General features: G+C 43.1%; 2 protein-coding genes and 1 long non-coding RNA gene across 4 annotated transcripts in view; 2 read left to right on the top strand and 1 right to left on the bottom strand.

Moving 5' to 3' along the window:
• The first annotated feature begins 401 nt into the window (after nucleotides 1–401).
• On the top strand, nucleotides 402–3176 carry CRYGA (crystallin gamma A). The gene is made up of 3 exons (NM_001100602.1): nucleotides 402–410; nucleotides 512–754; nucleotides 2904–3176. The coding sequence occupies exons 1-3, from the start codon at nucleotides 402–404 to the stop codon at nucleotides 3174–3176; spliced, it is 525 nt and encodes a 174-aa protein (NP_001094072.1).
• A 4035-nt stretch (nucleotides 3177–7211) lies between these two features.
• The window catches only part of LOC134808003 (uncharacterized), a 37712-nt gene continuing 22577 nt past the window's right edge, over nucleotides 7212–22346 (bottom strand). The window contains exon 2 of the long non-coding RNA XR_010149858.1: nucleotides 7212–7425. This is a non-coding gene — a long non-coding RNA (uncharacterized LOC134808003). The remainder of the gene's footprint in view (nucleotides 7426–22346) is intronic.
• CRYGB (crystallin gamma B) lies at nucleotides 7241–21376 on the top strand. Of its 2 annotated transcripts, XM_054678735.1 has the most exons (7): nucleotides 7241–8016; nucleotides 14763–14782; nucleotides 15107–15221; nucleotides 15718–17141; nucleotides 17605–17844; nucleotides 17940–18182; nucleotides 21036–21376. In XM_054678735.1, exons 5-7 carry the CDS (start codon nucleotides 17836–17838, stop codon nucleotides 21309–21311), a joined length of 528 nt encoding a protein of 175 aa, XP_054534710.1. In that variant the 5' UTR covers nucleotides 7241–8016; nucleotides 14763–14782; nucleotides 15107–15221; nucleotides 15718–17141; nucleotides 17605–17835; the 3' UTR covers nucleotides 21312–21376.

The following is a 22346-nucleotide window of genomic DNA, read 5'->3' as shown; positions in this document are numbered from 1 at the left end:
GAACGCATGTGTTCTCATAAGTGACCTCAGATGGAACCACCAACCTCCATCTCAGCAGTTTCCATAGGCAAACATTGCAGAATGCTGGGCATGTAATGCATTTTTAGTGAGCTGCATAGGATGAGAAGTGTGCCCTTTGTCTCCAAGGTCATAATGGCTCTGCTGACTTTAATACCTTTCACTGGAGCTAGTGAGGACAACTCGAAAATGCCAGAAAGAGACAGAGCCCACTGCCCCATGATCTCAAATGAAAAAAAAAAGAGAATACAGAAATCCCCCTACGCACCACCCCCAGGTCCCTTTTGTGTTGTTTTTGCCAACACAGCAGCTTCCCTGCTATATATACCAGTTGCCCCTTTGTCCCTATCATACTAGATGCTAATCACCCTCTGTCAACAACCATGGGGAAGGTGAGCCTGTGGAGGTGCTGTGCCATGTCTATTGGGGGTCTGTGGTGTGTGGGGATGTTCCTTCCAGCTGACTGTCTACTGTCACCTTATTTCAACCTCAGATCACCTTCTACGAGGACCGAGACTTTCAGGGTCGCTGCTACAATTGCATCAGTGACTGCCCCAACCTGCGGGTCTACTTCAGCCGCTGCAACTCCATCCGAGTAGACAGCGGGTGCTGGATGCTCTATGAGCGTCCCAATTACCAGGGCCACCAGTACTTCCTGCGCCGAGGCAAGTACCCCGACTATCAGCACTGGATGGGCCTCAGCGACTCGGTCCAATCCTGCCGTATAATTCCTCATGTGAGTCTTGCTTCAACTTGACTGATGTGAAAGCATCAATGATCCATGGCCATCAATTCCTGTTTATAAAAGTCAGTTTGTTCCAACACAGGATGAGTGTTCACAGTAAGAATAGCAAGGCCTGACCCTCAAACATATATATTAAAAAAAAAGTAACAATAATCTCTATTTTTCTTACTTAAGGACATCATTTTAGGGCATGGGAAATCACAACATAGCCTTTAAATTAAACTTGGTAACATCTAGGTGATCCCTAATTTCTACATAAAAGTCACCTTATTCAGTAGTAAAAAAAAAAAAAAAAAAGAAAGAAAGAAAAAAAAGAAAAGTCTATCTAGTTTATCTAGATAATTTTTTTTTTGAGACAGAACTTCGCTTTCGCTCTTGTTGCCTAGGCTGGAGTGCAATGGCACAATCTCAGCTCACCACAACCCCTGCCTCCCAGGTTCAAGCGATTCTCCCGCCTCAGCCTCCCTTGTAGCTGGGATTACAGGCATGTGCCACCATGCCCAGCTAATTTTGTATTTTTAGTAGAGACAGAGTTTCTCCATGTTGGTCAGGCTGGTCTCGAACTCCCGACCTCAGGTGATCCACCCACCTCGGCCTCCCAAAGTGCTAGGATTTTAGGCATGAGCCACTGCGCCCGGCCATGATAATTATTTTTTAATGATGAAAAGTTAACAGACTATGAGATAACAATATAGGTATAATGTATTCTGACTGCATTGGAAATTTTTTTCACTACATTCTAGGACTTACTAGAACCTAGGAAAATATGTTTCAACTTGTGTGGATTTATAATTTCCAGGAGTCATTATCAACTAGTTTCTTACAAATATCAGAGACACACAAATGATTAGGATTTCATAGAACATGGTCCTCACCAAAATGCTGCTTAATCTTTTTAAATCACGTGCAGCATGTGTTTACACTTTCTGTTGGCACCAAATTATGTAGTGTGACAAGGAGATTCAAGAATTGAAATCACGGCCAGGCTCAGTGGCTCACGCCCGTAATCCTAGCACTTTGGGAGGCTGAGCTGGGCAGATCACTTGAGGTCAGGAGTTCAAGACCAGCTTGGCCAACATGGTGAAACCCTGTCTCTACCAAAATACAAAACATTAGCCAGGCATGGTGGTGCATGCCTGTAGTCCTAGCTAAGCAGGAGGCTAAGACAGGAGAATTGCTTGAACCCAGGAGTCGGAGGTTGCAGTGAGCCGAGATCATGCCACTGCACTCCAGCCTGGTGACAGAGCGAGACTTCGTCTAAAAAAAAATAAAAAAATAAAAAAACAAATTTAGGCCAGAAAAATTTGCAGATGCGCAAAGAGGTATAAATAAAATAGGCATTTCTCTGGGGCAAGAAACCCAAATGGCACAAGTGACTTGGCAAAATGTCACTTGAAAATACATGTGGACTCTCTGTAAATATAAATCACTGTAAATTATAAGTGCAAAAAGTGACTCAAAAACAAGCTTGATAAGACTCAATTATATGGAGTCAAAATGGAAATGAGAGTTGAAATCCTCACTACAGACTCACTGACTACAATTGTATTGATGATTGCTTACAAAGAACACACTTTTATTCCCTGTATTTTAATGTTTGTTTCTTCCACAACATCTCCAGTTCATTGATCAGGTCAGATTCGTTTTAATATTTTTCCTAATTTGTTAGAATAACAACATTGAAAGTGGGTTCAGGGGAGAAACACTTTATCAACTGGTTTAAAAAACCATGTTTCTAACCAGGTGCAGTAGCTCACACCTGTAATCCCAACATTTTGGGAGGCCAAGGTGAGAGAATCACTTGAGCCCAGGGATTCAAGACCAGCCTGGGCAATATAGTGAGACTCCCTCTCTACAAAAAAATTTTTAAAAATAAATTAGCCGGGTGTCGTGGTGCACACCTGTGATCCCAGCTACTTGGGGGGCTGAGGTGGGAGGATTACTTAAGCCCAGGAGGTGAAAGTTGCAGTGAGCAGTGATCCTGCCACTGTACTCCAGCCTGGGCAACACAGCAAGACCTTTATCTCAAAAATAAAATAAAAGCCATGCTTCATGAAGATGCAGACTGATTGTGTCACTTTCGTTGACACCCAAGGATGCATGCTGTTTATTTTTGTTCTTTTGTTTATTGCCATGACAGACCAGCTCGCACAAGTTAAGGCTGTACGAGAGAGATGACTACCGAGGCCTTATGTCTGAGCTCACTGATGACTGCGCCTGTGTTCCAGAACTGTTCCGTCTCCCTGAGATCTATTCCCTCCACGTACTGGAGGGCTGCTGGGTCCTCTATGAAATGCCCAACTACCGGGGGCGGCAGTATCTGCTGAGGCCTGGGGACTACAGAAGGTACCACGACTGGGGGGGTGCAGATGCCAAAGTCGGCTCTTTGAGACGGGTCACCGATTTGTACTAAGCTGTGCCTGCCTTGTTGTGATCCCCATAGAAACATAATAAATATACAAGTTGTGTTCCCTGCACTAAGTGGCTCTTCTTTATCTTTATTTATTTATTTTATAATTTGTTTTGTTATGGAGTCTTGCTCTGTCACCAGGCCAGAGTGCAATGGCGCTATCTCGGCTCACTGCAACCTCCACCTCCCAGGTTCAATCAATCCTCCTGCCTCTTCCTCCCAAGTAACTGGGATTACAGGCATGCACCACCACACCCGGCTAAGTTTGTAGTTTTAGTAGAGACGGGGTTTCACCATGTTGGTCAGGCTGGTCTCAAACTCCCGACCTCAGGTGATCCGCCCGCCTCGGTTCCCAAAGTGCTGGGATTACAGGCGTGAGCCACTGCGCCCAGCTGAAGAGAGGAGCTCTAAAGAGAACTTCCACATAGAGAAGGGCAAGCCTGCTTCACTAGGCAATCTGGTAGCAAAAGTGTTAAACCAAGAGTTAAACAGCCTACCTCTGCTACTTACTAGTAGAGTAACCAACCCAGCCCAATTTTCCAGGGACTCTCCCAATTTTAGCACTTAAAGTCTTCTATCCCAGAAAGCCCCCCAGTGTCAGGTGAACCCAAATGGTTGGTTACCCCACTTCCTAGCTTATCTCTTTGAGCACGTCACTTTGTACCATCTCTGTGCCTAAATTACCTTACTGAAAACTGTAAGTAATAATAAATTCTTGCTTCACTAAATCCCAGGATAATCATAATGAAATGATGGGAAAAGATTGTGAGCAAATTTTGTTACCTTTAAATTATTATACAAATGTAAGAATTTAATATATCCACCGTGTCTTCTAAAATTCAGTATCACAATGTGGTCACCTTCGTGTTGGACTCCAATATGAATTTTTATCAAGACTAAACTACTGAAGACTCTGGCTGGGCACAGTGGCTCACGCCTATAATCCCAGCATTTTGGGAGGCCACGGTGGATGGATTGCTTTAGCCCAGGAGATCAACACTACCAGCCTGGGCGACAACGTGAGACCGTGTCTCTTTAAAAAAATAATAAAAATAAAAATAAAAATAAAGGACTCAACTATATGCAGAGTGAGTGATTAATATTTGCTATCCTACATATCTCTGTGATTTTTTTCCACTATAATAGAGCTGCACGTTCTTTGTATATGAATTTTACATTAGTGGAGTTCTTTATGAAACAAAAAGCAAGATGAGATACTACTTCACATTTACTAGGATGGCCATAATCAAAAAGAAAGCTAATAATGTGTTGGTGAGGATGTGAGAAAATTGAAAGTCCCATACATTGTTGGTGGGAAAAAATGTAACAAAAAACAAAGTAAAATGATGTGCTGCTTTGGAAAATAGTCTGGCAGTTCCTCAGAAGGTTAAACATAGCTGGGCGCAGTGGCTTGTGCCTGTAATCCCAGCACTTTGGGAGACCAAGGCAGGCGGATCGCGAGGTCAGAAGATCGAGACCATCCTGGGTAAGACGGTGAAACCCTGTCTCTACTAAAAATACAAAAAAATTAGCCGAGCGTGGTGGTGGGCGCCTGTAGTCCCAGCTACTCAGGAGGCTGAGGCAGGAGAGTTGCTTGAACCCGGGAGGCGGAGCTTGCAGTGAGCCAAGATTGCACCACTGCACTCCAGCCTGGGCGACAGAGCAAGACTCCATCTCAAAAAAAAAAAAAAAAAAAAAAGGGAGAATTAAGTATCTGTCGGTGCGGTGGCTCACGCCTGTAATCCCAACACTTTGAGAGGCTGAGGAGGGGGAATCATGAGGTCAGGAGTTCAAGACCAGCCATGGCCAACATGGTGAAACCCCGTCTCTACTAAAAATACAAAAAATTAGCTGGGCGTAGTGGCGGGCGCCTGTAATCCCAGCTACTCGGGAAGCTGAGGCAGGAGAGTTGCTTGAACCTGGGAGGTGGAGGTGGCAGTGAGCCAAGATCGTGCCACTGCACTCCAGCCTAGGAAACAGTGTGAGACTCTGTTTCAAAAAAAAAAAAAAGGGATTAAGTATCAACTCATGTTACAATATGGTGAACTTTTGAAACATGCTATCTGAAAAAAACCCATTGGAGATTGCATGTTTTATAATTCCATTTTTATGAAATTTCCAAAATAAGCAAATAGACAATGAAGATTAGTGGTTGCCTAGCGCTAGGGTGGAAAAAGGGAGCGGTAACTGGGGAGAAATAGGGAATGACTGCTAACGGGTAAAGGATTTTTTTTGGGGGGTGATGATAATGTTCTGAAATTGATTCTGGCATTGGTTGAACAACTCTGTAAATACACAAATAGCCACTAAATTGTACACTTTTAATTGGTGATTTGTATGGTATGTAAATTATATCTCAAATAAAAAATATTGAGCTGCAATTCCGGAATGTTAGTTTTTTCCCCAAATTTATATAAGCAAAAATAATGCTCTGTCCCAGTTGACTTTTTTGTAAAAATTGATAAGCTGATTTTAAAATCCATAAGGAGTTGCAAGGGACCCAGAATAGCCAAAACAGCCTTGAGAAAGAACAAAAAGCAGGAACATTCACACTTCCGAATTTCAAAATTTACCACAAAACAATGGTAATCACAATAGTGAGGTGCTAGCATAAGGATAGACATATAGACAGAATAGAATTGCGAATTTAGAAGTAAACCTATATGTCTATGTTCAACTGATTTTTTTATTTTACATACCCCTGGGTGGAGATTTATCAACTGATCTTTGACAAAGATGCTAAGACCATTCAATGGGGAATAAATAATCTTTTTAATAAACAGTGCTGGGACCACTGGATATCCACATGCAAAATGAAGCTGGACCCCAATCTCACACCATACATAAAAATTAACTCAGGGCCAGATGCAGTGGCTGATGCCTGTAATCCTAACACTTTGGGAGCCTGAGGCTGGTAGATTGCTTGAGCCCAGGAATTTGAGACCAGCCTGGGGAACATGGCGAAACCCTGTCTCTAACAAAAAATACAAAAAATTAGTCAAGTGTGGTGGCACACACCTGTAGTCCCAGCTACACAGGAGGCTGTGGTGGGAGGACCGCTTGAGCCCAGGAAGTAGAGGTTGCAGTGAGCTGTGGTCATGCCACTATACTCTAGCCTGAATGACAGAGCAAGACCCTGTCTCAAAAAACAAAATAAAACAAAACAAAAAACAAAAGAAAAGGAAGAGAAAAGAAATCAGCCTTCTACCAATTAATAAATTGGCCAATCCACTAGAATATATTGGAATTCCTGTTAAAGCCCAAGATGCACAGAATTTATAGGGATTGAACAGGTTATTTGGGTGCAGACTTTGTGGAAATTCAAAAAAAAAAGCATGACAAAGGAACTACTATGACAAGTGTATAATTTAGAGAAGATATAAGATATGCACACCTGAAGAGATAACATCTAAAACAAACCATCAGTGTATGAAGAGACAATTAGCTTAGGCCTTGAGGTAGACGGACTTGAGTTCTATTCCCAGTTCTTTCACTCACTAGCTATGTGTACCTTTCGGATTCGTTTCTCCCTAGTGATCAGTACTGTGATTAGCGTTGCTGGACCAGGACCCCCAGACTGGACTGGGTGCTTCAGAGAACTTCCCTCTGGTTTCCTGTAGCTGAACTCTTCCCAGTGCGGCAGGAATTTGTGGGGCCATGGGACATCCCCACACCTCTCCTTCTAGACCACACTCTTTATACCTGGATCTTCAAAATTCCCTCCACTTAGACCCAGGATCACTTCCAAGACTTAAGAGGGAGTCTTCCCCAGACCTATCCTCCTGGGCACGCTGATAGCCACAGGCTGCTGTTTGAGGAGGGGGGATATGGATAGAACTTGGACATGTGAGAGAGTGGGGAGAAAGGAGGGTACTTCATGGAGTAGGGAGGGGCTCTATTTATGCTCTAGGCATAATATCTTTCAAATATTAGGGGTAGTCCTGGTGTTAATTGGACTGAGTTGGCTACATGTTGCAGCTTGTATAAGATTCCTGGTACGACGTCTGGAACATACTAGACACTCATGACACTGTAGGCTATTATTAAGTATTATTATTTTTATCATTGTGACCCAAATGAGTGCTCCAAAGTTTGCTACAGGTTCAGTCCTACCCACTTAAGCAAAGGCAGACGTGGCATAGTTCAGCAGGGTCATGTCAATGATGCAATGATGTACTGATGAACTCAGGAGGCTTCATGTGGAAGACATGTAGCTGGTTACCAGAGAGCCAGGAAAAGAAGTCTGCAAAAGCTACAGGAAAAATCAGATTATAAGCTATAATATTTGTGTGTGGGGAGGGGAGAGAGGGTAATGAACTTTCCCACTGAGGCCTCTAAAAGACCTCAATTAACTTTAATGGCTTCTAAATGAATGACTGTTTTTGGAAAAAGTCAGGGTTTTGTTAGATCCATTCAAATATTTTGATATACAAGCTTGTATTAACCATTCTAGAGGACCTTAAATGGGTGAATTTTTCTGATTTAAATAAGGCCTGTATTTTTTAAGGAAAAGTTTTGCACTTATTTTTAAAGGAAAAAAGCTTGTGTATAACTTTAGAGTTAAACTCAGTATTCAAATCCTCGGATAAAAGGCTCCGGCATTGTCTTCACTCCCCATTCTGATGACACAAAGAGATATTATCAGCCAACAAAGCACGTTTTGCTGCATTCAAGACCCAATGTCTCATTCCATGGACCCATGCATCTTCCAAAATACAAGGAAGTGGCTGGGAATCTCTTTCATTATTTCCCTTCACAAAAATGCTGCTTATCACCTTTTCTTTTTCATTTTCACACTCTTGGTCAGCCCACCTCTCCTGTCCCTCTACATTAGCCATGCGAGGTAAGTTCTGAGGCCTTACTCTGACGGCCCTGGTTGTGTGCTTACCCATCCAAGGTACCTCCTTCCACCTCCCAGGGATGTCGCCCCATGATCTATCTACACCAGCTAGCCAGGCTTCTGTGTCATTTTTATTTACCTTCAGGCTTCCCAGGTCACCAGAGACTGGAAAGAACTGAAGGGAGGGTATCAGAAGCAGTGGATGTGGTAGAGGAGTGAGCAGGAGAAAGCCTATATCTGAACACATGTGGCTTCTGTGTCTTTGAACTTGACATGGGGTGACCTCATATGAGAGAGTAATTGTTTTCCAGAATAGAATAGGAATCACCAGGGCTCTATTTATCTGTCCAATTAATTAATAAGTCATTATCGGGAATAGAGAAGTGTGGCATGATCCTTATCCTTGAGCTTAAAAAACTTTGAAGAGAATAAACCTGGAAAAGGAGAAACTGCATGAGGAAGACAATATTTAAAAGAAGCTGAGCAATAATGAGGTGATGTTGATGTTCAGAGAAGGGAGAGAGGAGTAAGGGCTGGATCTGAGAAGCGATTTCCTAAGAAGAGGACCCTGGACAGCCTTGAATATTGGGCAGGATCTGGCAAGCTTTAGGGGAAGGGAAGGTGTTCTAGGCTTAGGGAACAACTCCCATCCGTAGGCCCAAATTTTCATGGACACTCTGAATCTAGAAGGCAAAATAAGAAAAACATTCTCCCTGGTTTGCCCTTCTTGGCTGCCAAAATTTAAATCTATATACCCACAGTTTTCAGAGTGAATTTTATCTACTCTCACTGCTTCTGTACTTAACCATAAGAGTTCAATAAAACAGTGAGGATGAGGACATTTTTTTCTAACTTCTTCTTTATATATTGACCTTCCTTTTCCAATGCTTCAAAGACCTCCAAAGCGCTATTATAGAAAGGATACACAGCTATAACACAATGAAGGATAAAAGTTAAAATATGCACAAGCTCTCCCTCTCTCTGTCTCTCTCTCTCTCTCTCCCAAGTCTCTGTTACAGCTGATGAACAACCCTGGCTTTTGCATCCTCAGTCCTCTGGCCACAGTGAGATGAGTTTAGAACAGGGGCTTGTCATGAACTCATGGCAACATATTCTGGGGAGGATTTCCCTGCTATTGGCATATTCCATTGCAAATGACCACTGTGAGTGCAACAGTGACCACTGTGATCTGCAGTCCTGCTTCAGCTGCGGCAACCTGGTGTATACAGGTGGACAGCAAGGGCTGGATGCTCTGCTGGAGCGGATACATCAACCACCAGCACATCAACAACTCCATCTGCTCAGACTGCACAGCCCCCACTTAGGTTACACTTCCTCATAGTCATCATTGACTGTGATATCAAAATTACCAAACAGCAGTTCTTTGCTAAATTAAACAAAAGTGTTCCAATATACGAAATTATCCGGCCAGGAGTTGTGACTCACAGCTGTAATCTCGACACTTTGGGAGGCCAAGGAGGGCGAGACCCAGGAGTTTGAGATCAGCCTAGGCAAATGGTAAAACCCCATCTCAACAAAAAATAAAAATAAAAATTAGCTGGGTGTGGTGGTGGTGCATGCCTGTATTCCCAGGTACTCGGGAGGCTAGATGGAAGGACCGTTTGAGCTCAGGAGGTCAAGGCTGAGCTTTGATTGTGCCACTGCACTCCAGCATGGACAACAGAGTGAGACCCTCTCTCAAAAGAAAAAAAAATGAAATTATCCATTGATCACATTTAGTCTCTATACCATAAACAAAAGTGTAGGCAGTATGACAGAGCCCAGAAACAGGCCAGCCCTAGTGGCTCACGCCTATAATACTAGCACTTTGGGAGGCCGAGGCAGGTAAGTCACTTAAGGCCAGGAGTTTGATCCCAGCCCAACATAGAGAGACACTGTCTCTACTTAAAAAAAAAAAAAAATGCACAGAAACATATATTTTAAAGATTTTTTTAAAATTTCAACTTTTATTTTAGATACAGGGGGTATATGTACAGCTTTGTTACATAGGTATATTGCACCCAGGTAGTGAGCATAATACCCAACAGGTGGTTTTTCAGTCCACGCACCCCTTCCTCCCTACCCCCTCTAGTAGTCCACAGTGTCTATTGTTCCCATGTTTATGTCCATGTGTGCTCAAGGTTTAGCTCCCACTTATAAGTAAGAGCATGTGGGATATGGTTTTCTGTTCCCTTGAGATTATGGCCTCCAGTCCCATCCATGTTGCTGCAATGGAAAGAATTTTATTCTTTTTATGGCTGTGTAGTATTGCATAGTGTATATGTACCACATATTTTATCCAATACACCATTTATGGGCACCTAGGTTGATTCCATGTCTTTGCTATCATGAATAGCAAGGTGATGAACATATGAGTGTGCAAGTGTGTCTTTTTGGTATGATGGTCTATTTTCCTTTGGGAACATACCCAGTAATGGGATTGCTGGGTTGAATGGTAGCTCTGTTTTAGGTTCCTTGAGAAGTGTCTAAACTGCTTTCCACAGTGGCTGAGCTAGTTTACATCCCACCAACAGTGTATAAGTGTTCCCTTTTCTCCACAGCCTTACCAGCATCTGTTGTTTCTTGGCTTTTTGATAAGAGCCATTCTGACTAGTGTGAGATGGTATCTCACTGTGGTTTTGATTTGCATTTTTCTGAAGAGTAGTAATGAGCATTTGTTGGCCACTTGTATGTCTTCTTTTGAGAAATGTCTGTTCATGTCCTTTGCCCATTTTTTAATGGGATTATTTTTTTTTCTGCTTGTTGAACTGTTTAAGTTCCTTATAGATTGCGGATATTAGACATTTGTCAGATGCATAATTTGCAAATAATTTCTCCCATTCTGTAGGTTTTCTATTTACTTTGTTAATAGCTGCTTTTGCTGTGCAGAAGCTCTTTAGTTAAATTAGGTCCCACTTGTCAATATTTGTTTTTGTTGCAATTGCTTTTGGGGACTTAGCCAAAATTCTTTGCCAAAGCCAATGTTGAAAAAGGTATTTCCTAGATTTTCTTCTAGAATTTTATATTTTGGGGTCTTACATTTAAATCTTTAATCCTTCTTGAATTACTTTTTTATATGGTAAAAGGTAAGGGTCCAGTTTCAATCTTCTGCATATGGCTAGCCAGTTATCCCAGAACCATTTGTTGACTAGGGAGTGCTTTTCCCATTGCTTGTTTTTGTCAGTCTTGTTGGAGATCAGATGATTGTAGGTGTGCAGCTTTATTTCTGAGTTTTTTGTACTGTTCCACTGGTCTATGTGTCTGTTTTCCTACCTGTACCATGATATTTTGGTTACAGTAGCCTAATAGTATATATGGTTTGAAATTGAGTAGTGTGATGCCTCTGGCTTTGTTCTTTTTGCTTAGGATTGCTTTGGCTATTTGGGCTTTTTTTTTTTTTTTTTTTTTTGGTTCCATATGAATTTTAGAATACTTTTTTTCTAACTCTGTAAAGAATGACATTGGTAGCTTGATAGGAATAGCGTTGAATCTGTAAATTGTTTTGGGCAGTATGGCCATTTTAACAATATTGTTTCTTCTAATCCATGATCATAGAATATTTTTCCATACTGATTTCTTTCAGTAGTGTTTTGTAGTTTCCCTTATAAAGATATTTTACCTCCTTGGTTAGCTGTATTCATAGGTATTTCATTTTCTTTGTGGCTATTGTAAATGGGGTCATGTTCTTGATTTTACTCTCAGCCTGGACGTTATTGGTGTACAGAAATGCTACTGTTTTTTGTATATTGATTTTCTATCCTGAAACCCTGCTGAAATCATGCGTCAATTCTAGTATCCTTTGGAGGAGTCTTCAGGGTTTTGTAAGTATAGAATTGTATCATCAGTGAAGAGAAATAGTTTGACTTCTTTTCCTATTTGGATGCTAATATCGTTTGGCTGCATCCCCACTCAAATCTCACCTTGAGTTGTAATAATCCCCATGTGTCAAGGGTGGGGCCAGGTAGAGATAATTGAATCATGGGGCCAGTTTGTGCCATACTGCTCTCATAGTAGTGAATAAGTCTCATGAGATCTGATGGTTTTATAAATGGGAGTTCCCCTGCACAAGCTCTCTCTTTCTTGCCGCCCTGTAAGATGTGACTTTGCTCCTTATTTGCCTTCAGCCATCATTGTGAAGCCTCCCCAGCCATATGAAACTGTGAGTCAATTAACCCTCTTTCCTTTATAAATTGCTCAGGCTCAGGTATGTCTTTATTAGCAGCATGAGAACAGACTAATACAGATGCCTTTTATTTCTTTATCTTGCCTGATTGCTTTGGCTAGGACTTCCAGTACTATGTTGAATAGGAGTGGCAAGAGAGAGCATCCTTGTCTTGTTTCAGTTCTCAAGGGGAATAGTTCCAGCTTTTGCCCATTCAGTATGATATTGACTATGGGTTTGTCATAGATAGCTCTTATTATTTTGACATATGTTCCTTTGATGCCCAGTCTGTTGAGAGTTTTTATCATGAAGGGATGTTGGATTTTGTCAAAAGCTTTTTCTGCCTTTATTGAGATGATCATATGATTTTTGCTTTCAATTCTAGAAACATATTATTAATGGGTGTACCAAGGCTATTAATCTTATCATCTTTAGCATTTATTAAAATATTGACAAAGACTGATATGGTTTGGCTGTGTGTCCCCATCCAAATCTCATCTCAAATTGTAATCCCCATGTGTCAGGGGAAGGGCCTGGTAGGAAGTGATGGAATCATGGGGTTGAACTTACCCCTTACTGTTCTTGTGATAATGAGTGAGATCTGGTTATTTGAAAGTGTATGGCACTTCCCCCTTCACTCTCTCTCTTGCTCCTCCATGGTAAGATGTGCTTGCTTCCCCTTTGCCTTCCGCCATGGTTGTAAGTTTCCTGAGACCTACTAGCCATGCTTCCTGTACAGTCTGTGGAAGTGTGAGTCAATTAAACCTCTTTTCTTCATAAATTACCCAGTCTCAGGTAATTCTGTATAGCAGTGTGAGAACAAACTAATACACTCTCCACTTTTACCAAAATTATAGTCAGTCTTCTCTGAGTCTTTTGTTTTACTAGGTCCAACCTCGGGCTTCCCTTTTTGTCCTTATAGAATCCAGTTTGATCGAGAATCCTCCTGAGTCACTTTAGTGAATATCTCCCACCCTTGGTATCTGAACACCTTGGTCATCCTTCAGCAATAACTCTACCAAGTCAGTTTAGCCAGAAACCTCTTATCCTTGGTGTTTCCTCTTAGTAATTTTCCATCCACTGCCCCTGACCCCACTCCTAGGTTGTAAATCCCCATTCGTACTTTTTGGAGTCAGAGTTGAGTACAGTCTCTCTTCCCCACTGCAAAACCCCATTGCAATGATCCCTATTCCTATCTCCATGGCCCTCTCTGAACAGTCTTCCTTACCACTTTAACAAGTGTGATAATTTTTTCTTTAACAATATATATGACACGATTTTCTAAATCATTGGCAATATTTTACAATTTGTCATATGCTTTCAAATCCATTGTCTCATCTGATTTTCATTGTTATTCCTATTTAATAAATGGGGAAACTGAGGCTTAGGGAAGTTAAATGACTTTTCACAAGCAGTTACAGAAACTGTAAAAGTTAGTAGATGTGTGTAGCTATTGCTCCCCTGAGTGTATTCTCCACAAATAGTGCCTAGTCAACAATTTCCCAGTGGTTGTTAGTATTGTGATGAAAAACAAAATTTTTTTAGAGGAAGCAGTGTGAAATCCAGACCATGGGACAAGCAGGATAGGTTGTCATAGGTGGTATTGTTTTCAAGTGTTGGTTTCTCCACCAAGCAATGGTGCAGGCCCTGAAACTATCACTCTCCCCTCCTACAACTCTAACCAGCCTAGGTGCCTGATACTCCAATAGCAGAAGCTGACTATGCAACTGAGAGGACTTGAATTCAAGGCCCAGACATTCCCATGACTTTGGAAACAGCAGATGAAGTTCTTTCACCAACCTCTTGAACCAACATTTTATTTCTAAGTATTTAATTTGATTCCCCAATAGTCTCAATATAACAATTTGCCTCAAAGCTTGTTTAGGGCTGTCACTAGTTGTGCAAGAGGTTGGAAAAAATTCTTCAGTGTTACATGGGATAGGTTAAGGAATGGGCCTGAGCCAGCCTATAAGCACTCCATACTGTTTATCTGGCTATGGAGAGTCATGCTAGAGCCTGGGTATCTACTGGATACTGTGTAGGTTCTGTTCCAATAGAGGGACCCCTACCCACTATAGATTTCCCTTTTTGCAGTGTAGCATAAGTCAGTGGGAGAAATACACAAGCTGCCTGGATTGACAGTATCAGCTATTTACAGGTCTCTGGGAACACCAGCTTCCCTGCACCTAGAAACTTTGGGACAGATGGGATCTTTGGGGCCCATAGGCTATTAGGGGCCCTGCCCCCTGCCAGAAGAGGAAGCCACCAGTCTCGTGAGAAGTAGGGAGAAAGTAGCTATCTCCTTGTACAAACTATGGTGAAAACCCAGGTTAATTACAGGTAATTCTGCTCTTTGAATTATAATGCTCATTAATGTGCCTGAATTATAATGCTTATTAACGTGCCAAGTCAAAGGCAGACTCTGCGATTTGTGTGATCTAAGCACTGAACAAATTTTATCTTCAGTTAGGCTTTTATACATTATATAAGATCTTATAAAGCCATAATAACAAGATCATGCACTAATTTCTTCTTCTTTCTTCGCTTTTATTTTTCATCTTCTTTCTTCTCTTTTATTTTTCAAAAGTGACCAGCTCCCAGTACCAGGTAAGGAGGCCTCATGTTGGGGCTCCCTGAAGACTATTCCCACATACATGATTAGTTCCTTTCAAGGATATCTTCTCCCAATCCCTAGACTTATAAAAGACCCTGAATCTTCTGTGAGATGCCCAACTGTAGGGGAGAAAATTCCTACTGAGGCTCCAAAGAAAACAGGAATTTCACCACTAGGGGAAGACAAATGTCAAAGTGAGCCCTTCAAGAAGAGTCACAACTGATGCTGAAATATGTTTAATCCTTAAATTTCTTCTATTAGAATCAATGAGATTTTGATTTTGTGTTCCTAATACTTAGTTTATCTTTCTTTCATAGGATTACTGATTTTTCTACGTATCAGAACCAGAGACTGGTTGAATTTGTATGACTTAAAGGATGTTACTCTAGGGTCCTCAATCACTTAAACACCATCCTGCAGATAAAAATCTGGGTAATTTTAAATCAGATCAATGCTCACTACATGATAGTTCATCATGATCCTCAAACACCCACCTATGCATCACACTGAATATGTTAGGTCTTACATAAAACAGGGTTGTTAATTTAGTCTCTTTAAGAGTTAGAACTTTCAGCACATAAAGACTGTTTACATTGTTTTAGTGAGTCCACTGGTTGAATGATATTCTCCTGAATACTGCCTAGACCTCAAGCATGGGTATAGCTAACCAATAGAGAGTCTAGAACGATTTTTCATTCAGTTTCTCTTCACACACACAAAAAAAAATTATTAAAAGGCTAAATGTGATCACCTTAATCAGTATTACTAATCACTTTATTTGAAAGATGACTTAGAAGAAAACAAGAGAATGCTACACAGTATAAATAACACTGTACAACCACACATAGGTTTGACATATAAAAAAGCTGGGATGATGAAACACCAAAATGTTAACTGCAGTTATCTCAGCTTTATTTTCTTCTTGTAGTGGACACTCTGGTGCTGCCTGGACTTCCACTCTGGACTGAAGCACTCCTTCTCCCAGATGCTGACAGCTTAAAGCTGAGTTTGTCTCCAAGAATTTTCCTCTGCTGGAGGAAGCTGCCTTGCCCAAAGTTACACTTCTCCATGGCAGCAGCCCACATCAAATTATGGGGCAATGCAGAGGCACAGATTCCCAGTCCACTTGCCTAAGTTCCTGACGACTCTAGCCCTAGCCTTCCCTGTGGGATCGGATGAGGTCACCATTATTGCAATAGCTCTCTCTCAGCTCACACTTACAACTGCCTGCAGGGGTCCCTTCTGACCAGCTGATAGAGAGGGGGAAGGCTGAGCTTGATACACTAATAAATTGGCATGGCATTTGGGTACAAGCCCAAAATAGAATGCTGCTGCAGAATAGCTCACTCAGGAGTCACCCTAAAGACAGCAGTGAGGGAAATCCTCCCAAAAGGCAACCTTGAGGTAGTGCACCTGGCTGCTCACTCGGTACAGAAAGAAAAGTAGCCCAAGGTCAAGCATATATGGAATTATTGAGCAGTAATGTGTGGCTTGGCTGGCTGGTCCAGGGCCTGGAAGGAGAAAGATTGGAAGATTAGGGACAAGAAGGTCTGGGGTAGAGGAATGTGCAGGGAGATATGGGATTGGGCACAAAGGGCGAAGATAGTTGTATCCCATGTGAAGGCCCAGTGTAGGGCATCCACCATTGAAGAGGCACTAAACAACCAAGTATAAAAAATGATTTGGTCATTTGATACCAGTCAGCGTCTGCCATCAGCCACCCTACTGCTGGCAGTGAGCTCACTAAGAGAGCGTTCATAGTGGTATGGATGAAGGCTATGCATTAACTTCTACTTATTAAGGCTAATCCAGCTATTTCCACTGTAGAATGTCCAATCTGCCAGCAATAGGGACCAACTCTGAGCCCTTTTGGTCCCATGCCTTGAGAAGACCAATCAGCCACTTAGTGGTAACATTTGAGGCAGAGCAGGAACACCAAACAGCAGGCAGGACTCTGGACAGCCACCAGCAGAAGGAGGGATTTAGGCCCTTAGGAAGATCTGAAAGGGGGAAGAAAGCCACAACTATCTGTTTTTGCTCAGGTCAGAGCCAATTATTGAGGACCTGCAATGTGCCAACCCTCTGCTCTAGGGCTCAGGGATAGACATGAACAAGAAATAATACCCAGCCCCCAGAAGCCTACAAAATTCCAGGCAAGTATCAGTTTTATTCAAGACAAGCCCCCAAACACCAACAATGATGATCACAGAATTTTTTTTTTTTTTTTGAGACAGGGTCTTGCTCTGTTGCCCAGGCTGGAGTGCAGTGGTGCAATCATGGCTCACTGCAACCTCGACCTCCCGAGCTTAAGCGATCCTCTCACCTCAGCCTCCCAAATAGCTGGGACTACAGGTATGTGCCACCATGCCGGGCTAATTTTTGTATTTGTTGTAGAGACGGGGTCTCACCACGTTACCTAGGCTGGTCTCTAACCCCTGAGCTCAAGCAATCCACCTGCCTCAGCCTCCCGAAGTCCTGGGATTATAGGCCTGCACCACCTCGCCTGGCTGATCACAGAATTTTGAATTTGAACTAAGCTTTATGGGTTTTAACACATTTTCACAGATTACTTCACTTGATTCCCTCTTCTTTAAGATTCCTTATTATTTAAATTCTGGCTTTTAAAACTAAAACACACACACACACACACACAAAAACACCACCAGCCCCTGAGCAGAATTCATTACTTAGTTTAATGACTTTTGAGAAGTCAATTAAGCAGAGTAAACTATAAAATAAAAGCACAGAGACAGAATTTCTCCCGTCCTTTTGCTCAACTAAAAGTGTACTCTATTCATTTCGATGGCAACAACAGCTTTAGTGAATTAGAACAACCCGAACCTACCAGAAAGAATGAGAGTAAATCGTTCAGCCAACCCCAGTGACCGGGGCACGGAGAGCAGCGAGCTTGCAAATCCCCTTACTCACCAAAATGGGCCCTTTTGTGTGATTTCCTGTGGAGGCAGCAGTCAGGGCTGCTATATATACAGTGACGTTCCCGCAGTCCCACACAGCAACCAGAAAACATCTGCTCACTTCCTTCAAAATGGGAAAGGTAAGTCCTGGGTACCGGATGCTCAGCCTTGGCCCTAATGCAGTGGCCTCAGTGGGGGCCAATCACTCTATGCTCCCACATCTTCCATTTTTCAGATCACCTTCTACGAGGACAGGGCCTTCCAGGGCCGCAGCTACGAATGCACCACTGACTGCCCCAACCTACAACCCTATTTCAGCCGCTGCAACTCCATCCGGGTGGAGAGCGGCTGCTGGATGATCTATGAGCGCCCCAACTACCAGGGCCACCAGTACTTCCTGCGGCGTGGGGAGTACCCCGACTACCAGCAATGGATGGGCCTCAGTGACTCCATCCGCTCCTGCTGCCTCATCCCCCCGGTGAGTGTGGCTCTGTCTTTGCCTTCCATCTTTTTGGAAATAAAAGCTATTTCATGATATTCTTTTTTTTTTTTTTGAGGCGGAGTCTCGCTCTGTCCCCCAGGGTGGAGTGCAGTGGCATGATCTCGGCTCACTGCAACTTCCGCCTCCCAGGTTCAAGCAATTCTCCTGCCTCAGCCTCCTGAGTAGCTGGGATCACAGGCATGCACCACCATGCCCGGCCAATTTTTGTATTCGTAGTAGAGACGAGGTTGCACCATGTTGCCCAGGCTGATCTCGAACTCCTGGCCTCAAGTGATCCGCCCGCCTCGGCCTCCCAAAGTGCTGGGATTACAGGTGTGAACCACCACATCCGGCCTACTTAATCACATTATTCTTAAATCCCAGCTACTCTGGCCGCTGGGGCAGGAGAATTGCTTGCTTGAAGCCGGGAGATGGAGGTTGCAGTGAGCCGAGATCGTGCCACTGCACTCCAGCCTGGCGACAGAGTGAGATGCCATCTCAAAACGACAACAACAATAACAACAACAACAACAAAAAACTTTTGCTTGCTTTGTCTTACTTTTCTATTTGATTATTCCTCCTGAGAAGATAGGATCCTGTCTTCTGATTTCTATTCTAATTTAATGGTCAGTACCTATTAGCTCACTTAGAGGTATAAATTAGAGAAAAGGCCAAATCTGAAACTAAAGTTTGAGATTCCATATTTTCTGGGCAGTGACTGCAGAATTCTTAGAATTGTGGTTGTGGGAGGCATGGGATACAGTGTCATAAAAACAGAAGTTAATGAAGGTGATACTTGCCGCTGAGGGAAATAAATAAGTTGAGAGCAGGAGGCTATAAAGGAAGCTTAAAGGTCAGATAGGTTGAAATTTGAACTGAAGGCTGGGTGCGGTAGCTCACGCCTGTAATCCCAGCACTTTGGGAGGCCGAGGTCAGGAGGTCAGGAGTTCAAGACCACCCTGGCCAATATGGTGAAACCCCCTCTCTACTAAAAATACAAAAATTAGCTGGGCTTGGTGGCACACACCTGTAGTCTCAGCTACTTGGGAGGCTGAGGCAGGAGAATCGCTTGAACCCGGGAAGGGTAGGTTGCAATGAGCTGAGATCACGCCACTGCACTCCAGTCTGGGCGACAGAGTAAGATTCCGTCTCAAAAAAAAAAAAAAAAAGAAATTTGAACTGAAAATTAGCCAGATGTGGTGGTGCATGCCTGTAGTCCCAGCTACTCAGGAGGCTGAGGTGGGAGGGTCACTTGAGCCCAGAAGGTTGAGGGGGCTGTGACCCATGATCATGCCATTGCACTCCAGCCTAGGTGACAGAGGGAGACCCTGTCTCAAGAAACAAATACATATATATGTGTGTGTGTGTGTGTGTGCACGCGCGTATAATAGTGAACCCCAAATATCTGAGACAGGTCTCAGTCAATTTAGAAAGTTTATTTTGCCAAGGCTGGGCACAGTGGCTCATGCCTGTAATCCCAGCACTTTTGGGAGGCCAAAGCAGGCAGATCCCCTGAGGTCCGGAGTTTGAGACCAGCCTGACCAACATGGAGAAACCTCTACTAAAAATACAAAATTAGCTGGGCGTGGTGGCGCGTGCCTGTAATCCCAGCTACTTGGGAGGCTGAGGCAGGAGAATTGCTTGAACTTGGGTGGCAGAGGTTGTGGTGAGCCGAGATCACGCCATTGCACTCCAGCCTGGGCAACAAGAGTGAAACTCCATCTCAAAAAAAAAAAAAAAAACCAGAAAGAAGGTTTATTTTGCCAAGGTTGAGGACGCACCCATGACACAGCCTCAGAAAGTCCTGAGACATGTGCCCAAAGTGGTCAGGGGCATAGTTTGCTTTTATACATTTTAGGGAGACATGAGACATCAATCAATATGTATAAGTTGTAAATTGGTTCAGTCTGGTAAGACAGGAAGTAGGGGCTTCCTGGTTAGACATGGATAAGAAACAGAGCTGGGCGCGTGGCTCACCCCTGTGATCCCAGCACTTTGGGAGGCTGAGGTGGGTGGATCGCCTGAACTCCTGACGGAGTTTAAGACCAGCCTGGCCAACATAGTCAAAGCCCGTCTCTACTAAAAATACAAAATATTAGCTAATCGTGGTGGTGGGCGCCTGTAATCCCGCTACCCGGGAGGCTCAGGCAGGAGAATCACTTGAATCCAGAAGGTGGAGGTTGCAGTGAGCTGAGATTGCGCCATTGTACTACAGCCTGGACAACAACAGCGAAACTCTGTCTCAAAAAAAAAAACAGTAGATAAGAGACAAAAGGTTCTTTGAGCCCTTGATCAGCTTTCCACTGAATACACAATTTAGTCTGGCTCGATGACTCTGCATCTTTACATAAACAATAGGGGAGAGGAAGCAATCAGAGATGCATTTGTCTCAGGTGAGCCTCAGAGGGATGACTTTGAATAGAATGGGAGGCAGGTTTGCCCTAAGCAGTTCCTGGCTTGACTTTTCCCTTTAGCTTAGTGATTTTGAGGTCCCAAGATTTCTTTTCCTTTCACTGTAGATACATAATATGACATTTAGCTTTCCAATGACTCTCAGTTTTCTCCTTTGAGAAAGGCTTTCGCAAATAACAGGCACTAAAGTGATGTGATATTTTATTGTAAGCAAATCTTAATTCCCAAAGCCCTAGCTCTGCCCATGAATCATTAGACTCAGCGGTGAGTGACTGGGGAGTGCGACAGCTCCTTAACTTTGCAACAGGGTTGTTCTAGAAGCAAACTTGGCCTGGGAGAACTTCTGGGCAGGTGTGGCCAGGGAGGTGTAGGGACTGGAGCTTTAATTTCCATCTGTTTTTATTTGTTTACTCTTGCTTTTTCTGTCTGCCACTCCAGCACGCTGGCGCTTACAGAATGAAGATCTACGACAGAGATGAATTGAGGGGACAAATGTCAGAGCTCACAGATGACTGTCTCTCTGTTCAGGACCGCTTCCACCTCACTGAAATTCACTCCCTCAATGTGCTGGAGGGCAGCTGGATCCTCTATGAGATGCCCAACTACAGGGGGAGGCAGTATCTGCTGAGGCCGGGGGAGTACAGGAGGTTTCTTGATTGGGGGGCTCCAAATGCCAAAGTTGGCTCTCTTAGACGAGTCATGGATTTGTACTGAAGTATTTACATTCTCCACTTTTCTCCTTTAAAATCTAATAAAATATTTAGCTTGTGTTTCTGGCACTAGTAGAGCCCTGTCTTTCTTTCAATCTATTAAGCATTTATAAGTGATAATGGCACTCAGCCAAACATAATAACATGTTTTCATGATGGGAAGCAATCTTTTATAAGGGGAATAATGCAGAGATATTATTTCCAGCACTCTTGTAATGACTAAAACATGTAGGCTCAAATAAAAGCTCAGTTCACTTGGACTCAGGCCATTTGTAGTTAGTCTCACAAGGGTAGATTTGCAGCTACGGTGGTGAATTGGTACTTTTTGAAACAGCTCCAAGTTATCCCTCCAGGTTATCCCTATTGTCTTCCCTAATAGTCCAGGCCTTAGCTGATGAGGAAAGTTGTTCTCAGCCTCTGGACTCCTACCTCAGCTCCATAAACAAACAAATAAATGAACTGGTCCACTCTTACCTATTGCACTCCTGTCCTCCTAACAGTCACCATCCCTTTCCTCTCACTTCCACTGCCAATATCTCATTCCACTATGAGATTTCCAGTCCAAATAGAATTCACTGTGTTTTCGCTATATGTGCTTTGTGGAATAATTTCAGGACATTTACAAAAACCACATGCGCACGAGAAGCTCAGCCTCATGTCATTTCAGTAGAGAGTAAAATATTATGATTACACATAATAATACTAAGTGGCCGGGCGTGGTGGCTCACGCCTGTAATCCCAGCCCTGTAAACCTGCGTCTCCAGGGCTCAAGCGATCCTCCCACCTCAGCCTCCCAAATAGCTGGGATTACAGGCGCACACCACCATGCTCAGCTAATTTTTTTTATTTCTAGTAGAGACAGGGTCTTGCCATGTTGCCCAGGCTGGTCTCAAACTCCTGAGCTCAAGCGATCCTCTTGTCTGGGCCTCCCAAAGTGCCAGAATTACAGGTGTGAGCCACCACACCCAGTCATAAACTCGGTCATTTGTTTTGATTTTGGGTTTTTTTTTTTTTTTTTTTGAGATGGAGTCTCACTCTG

Source organism: Pan troglodytes, chromosome 13 (genome assembly GCF_028858775.2).
Source record: "Pan troglodytes isolate AG18354 chromosome 13, NHGRI_mPanTro3-v2.0_pri, whole genome shotgun sequence".
NCBI classification, from domain to species: Eukaryota; Metazoa; Chordata; class Mammalia; order Primates; family Hominidae; genus Pan; species Pan troglodytes.
This window is presented reverse-complemented; position numbering and strand designations above follow the sequence as displayed.

Excerpts from the sequence above, each read along its gene's own strand:
- CRYGA (NM_001100602.1), top strand. Across the intron at positions 755-2,903 it reads CCTGCCGTATAATTCCTCAT|ACCAGCTCGCACAAGTTAAG; the intron begins GTGAGTCTTGCT and ends TTGCCATGACAG.
- CRYGB (XM_054678735.1), top strand. Across the intron at positions 18,183-21,035 it reads CCTGCTGCCTCATCCCCCCG|CACGCTGGCGCTTACAGAAT; the intron begins GTGAGTGTGGCT and ends CTGCCACTCCAG.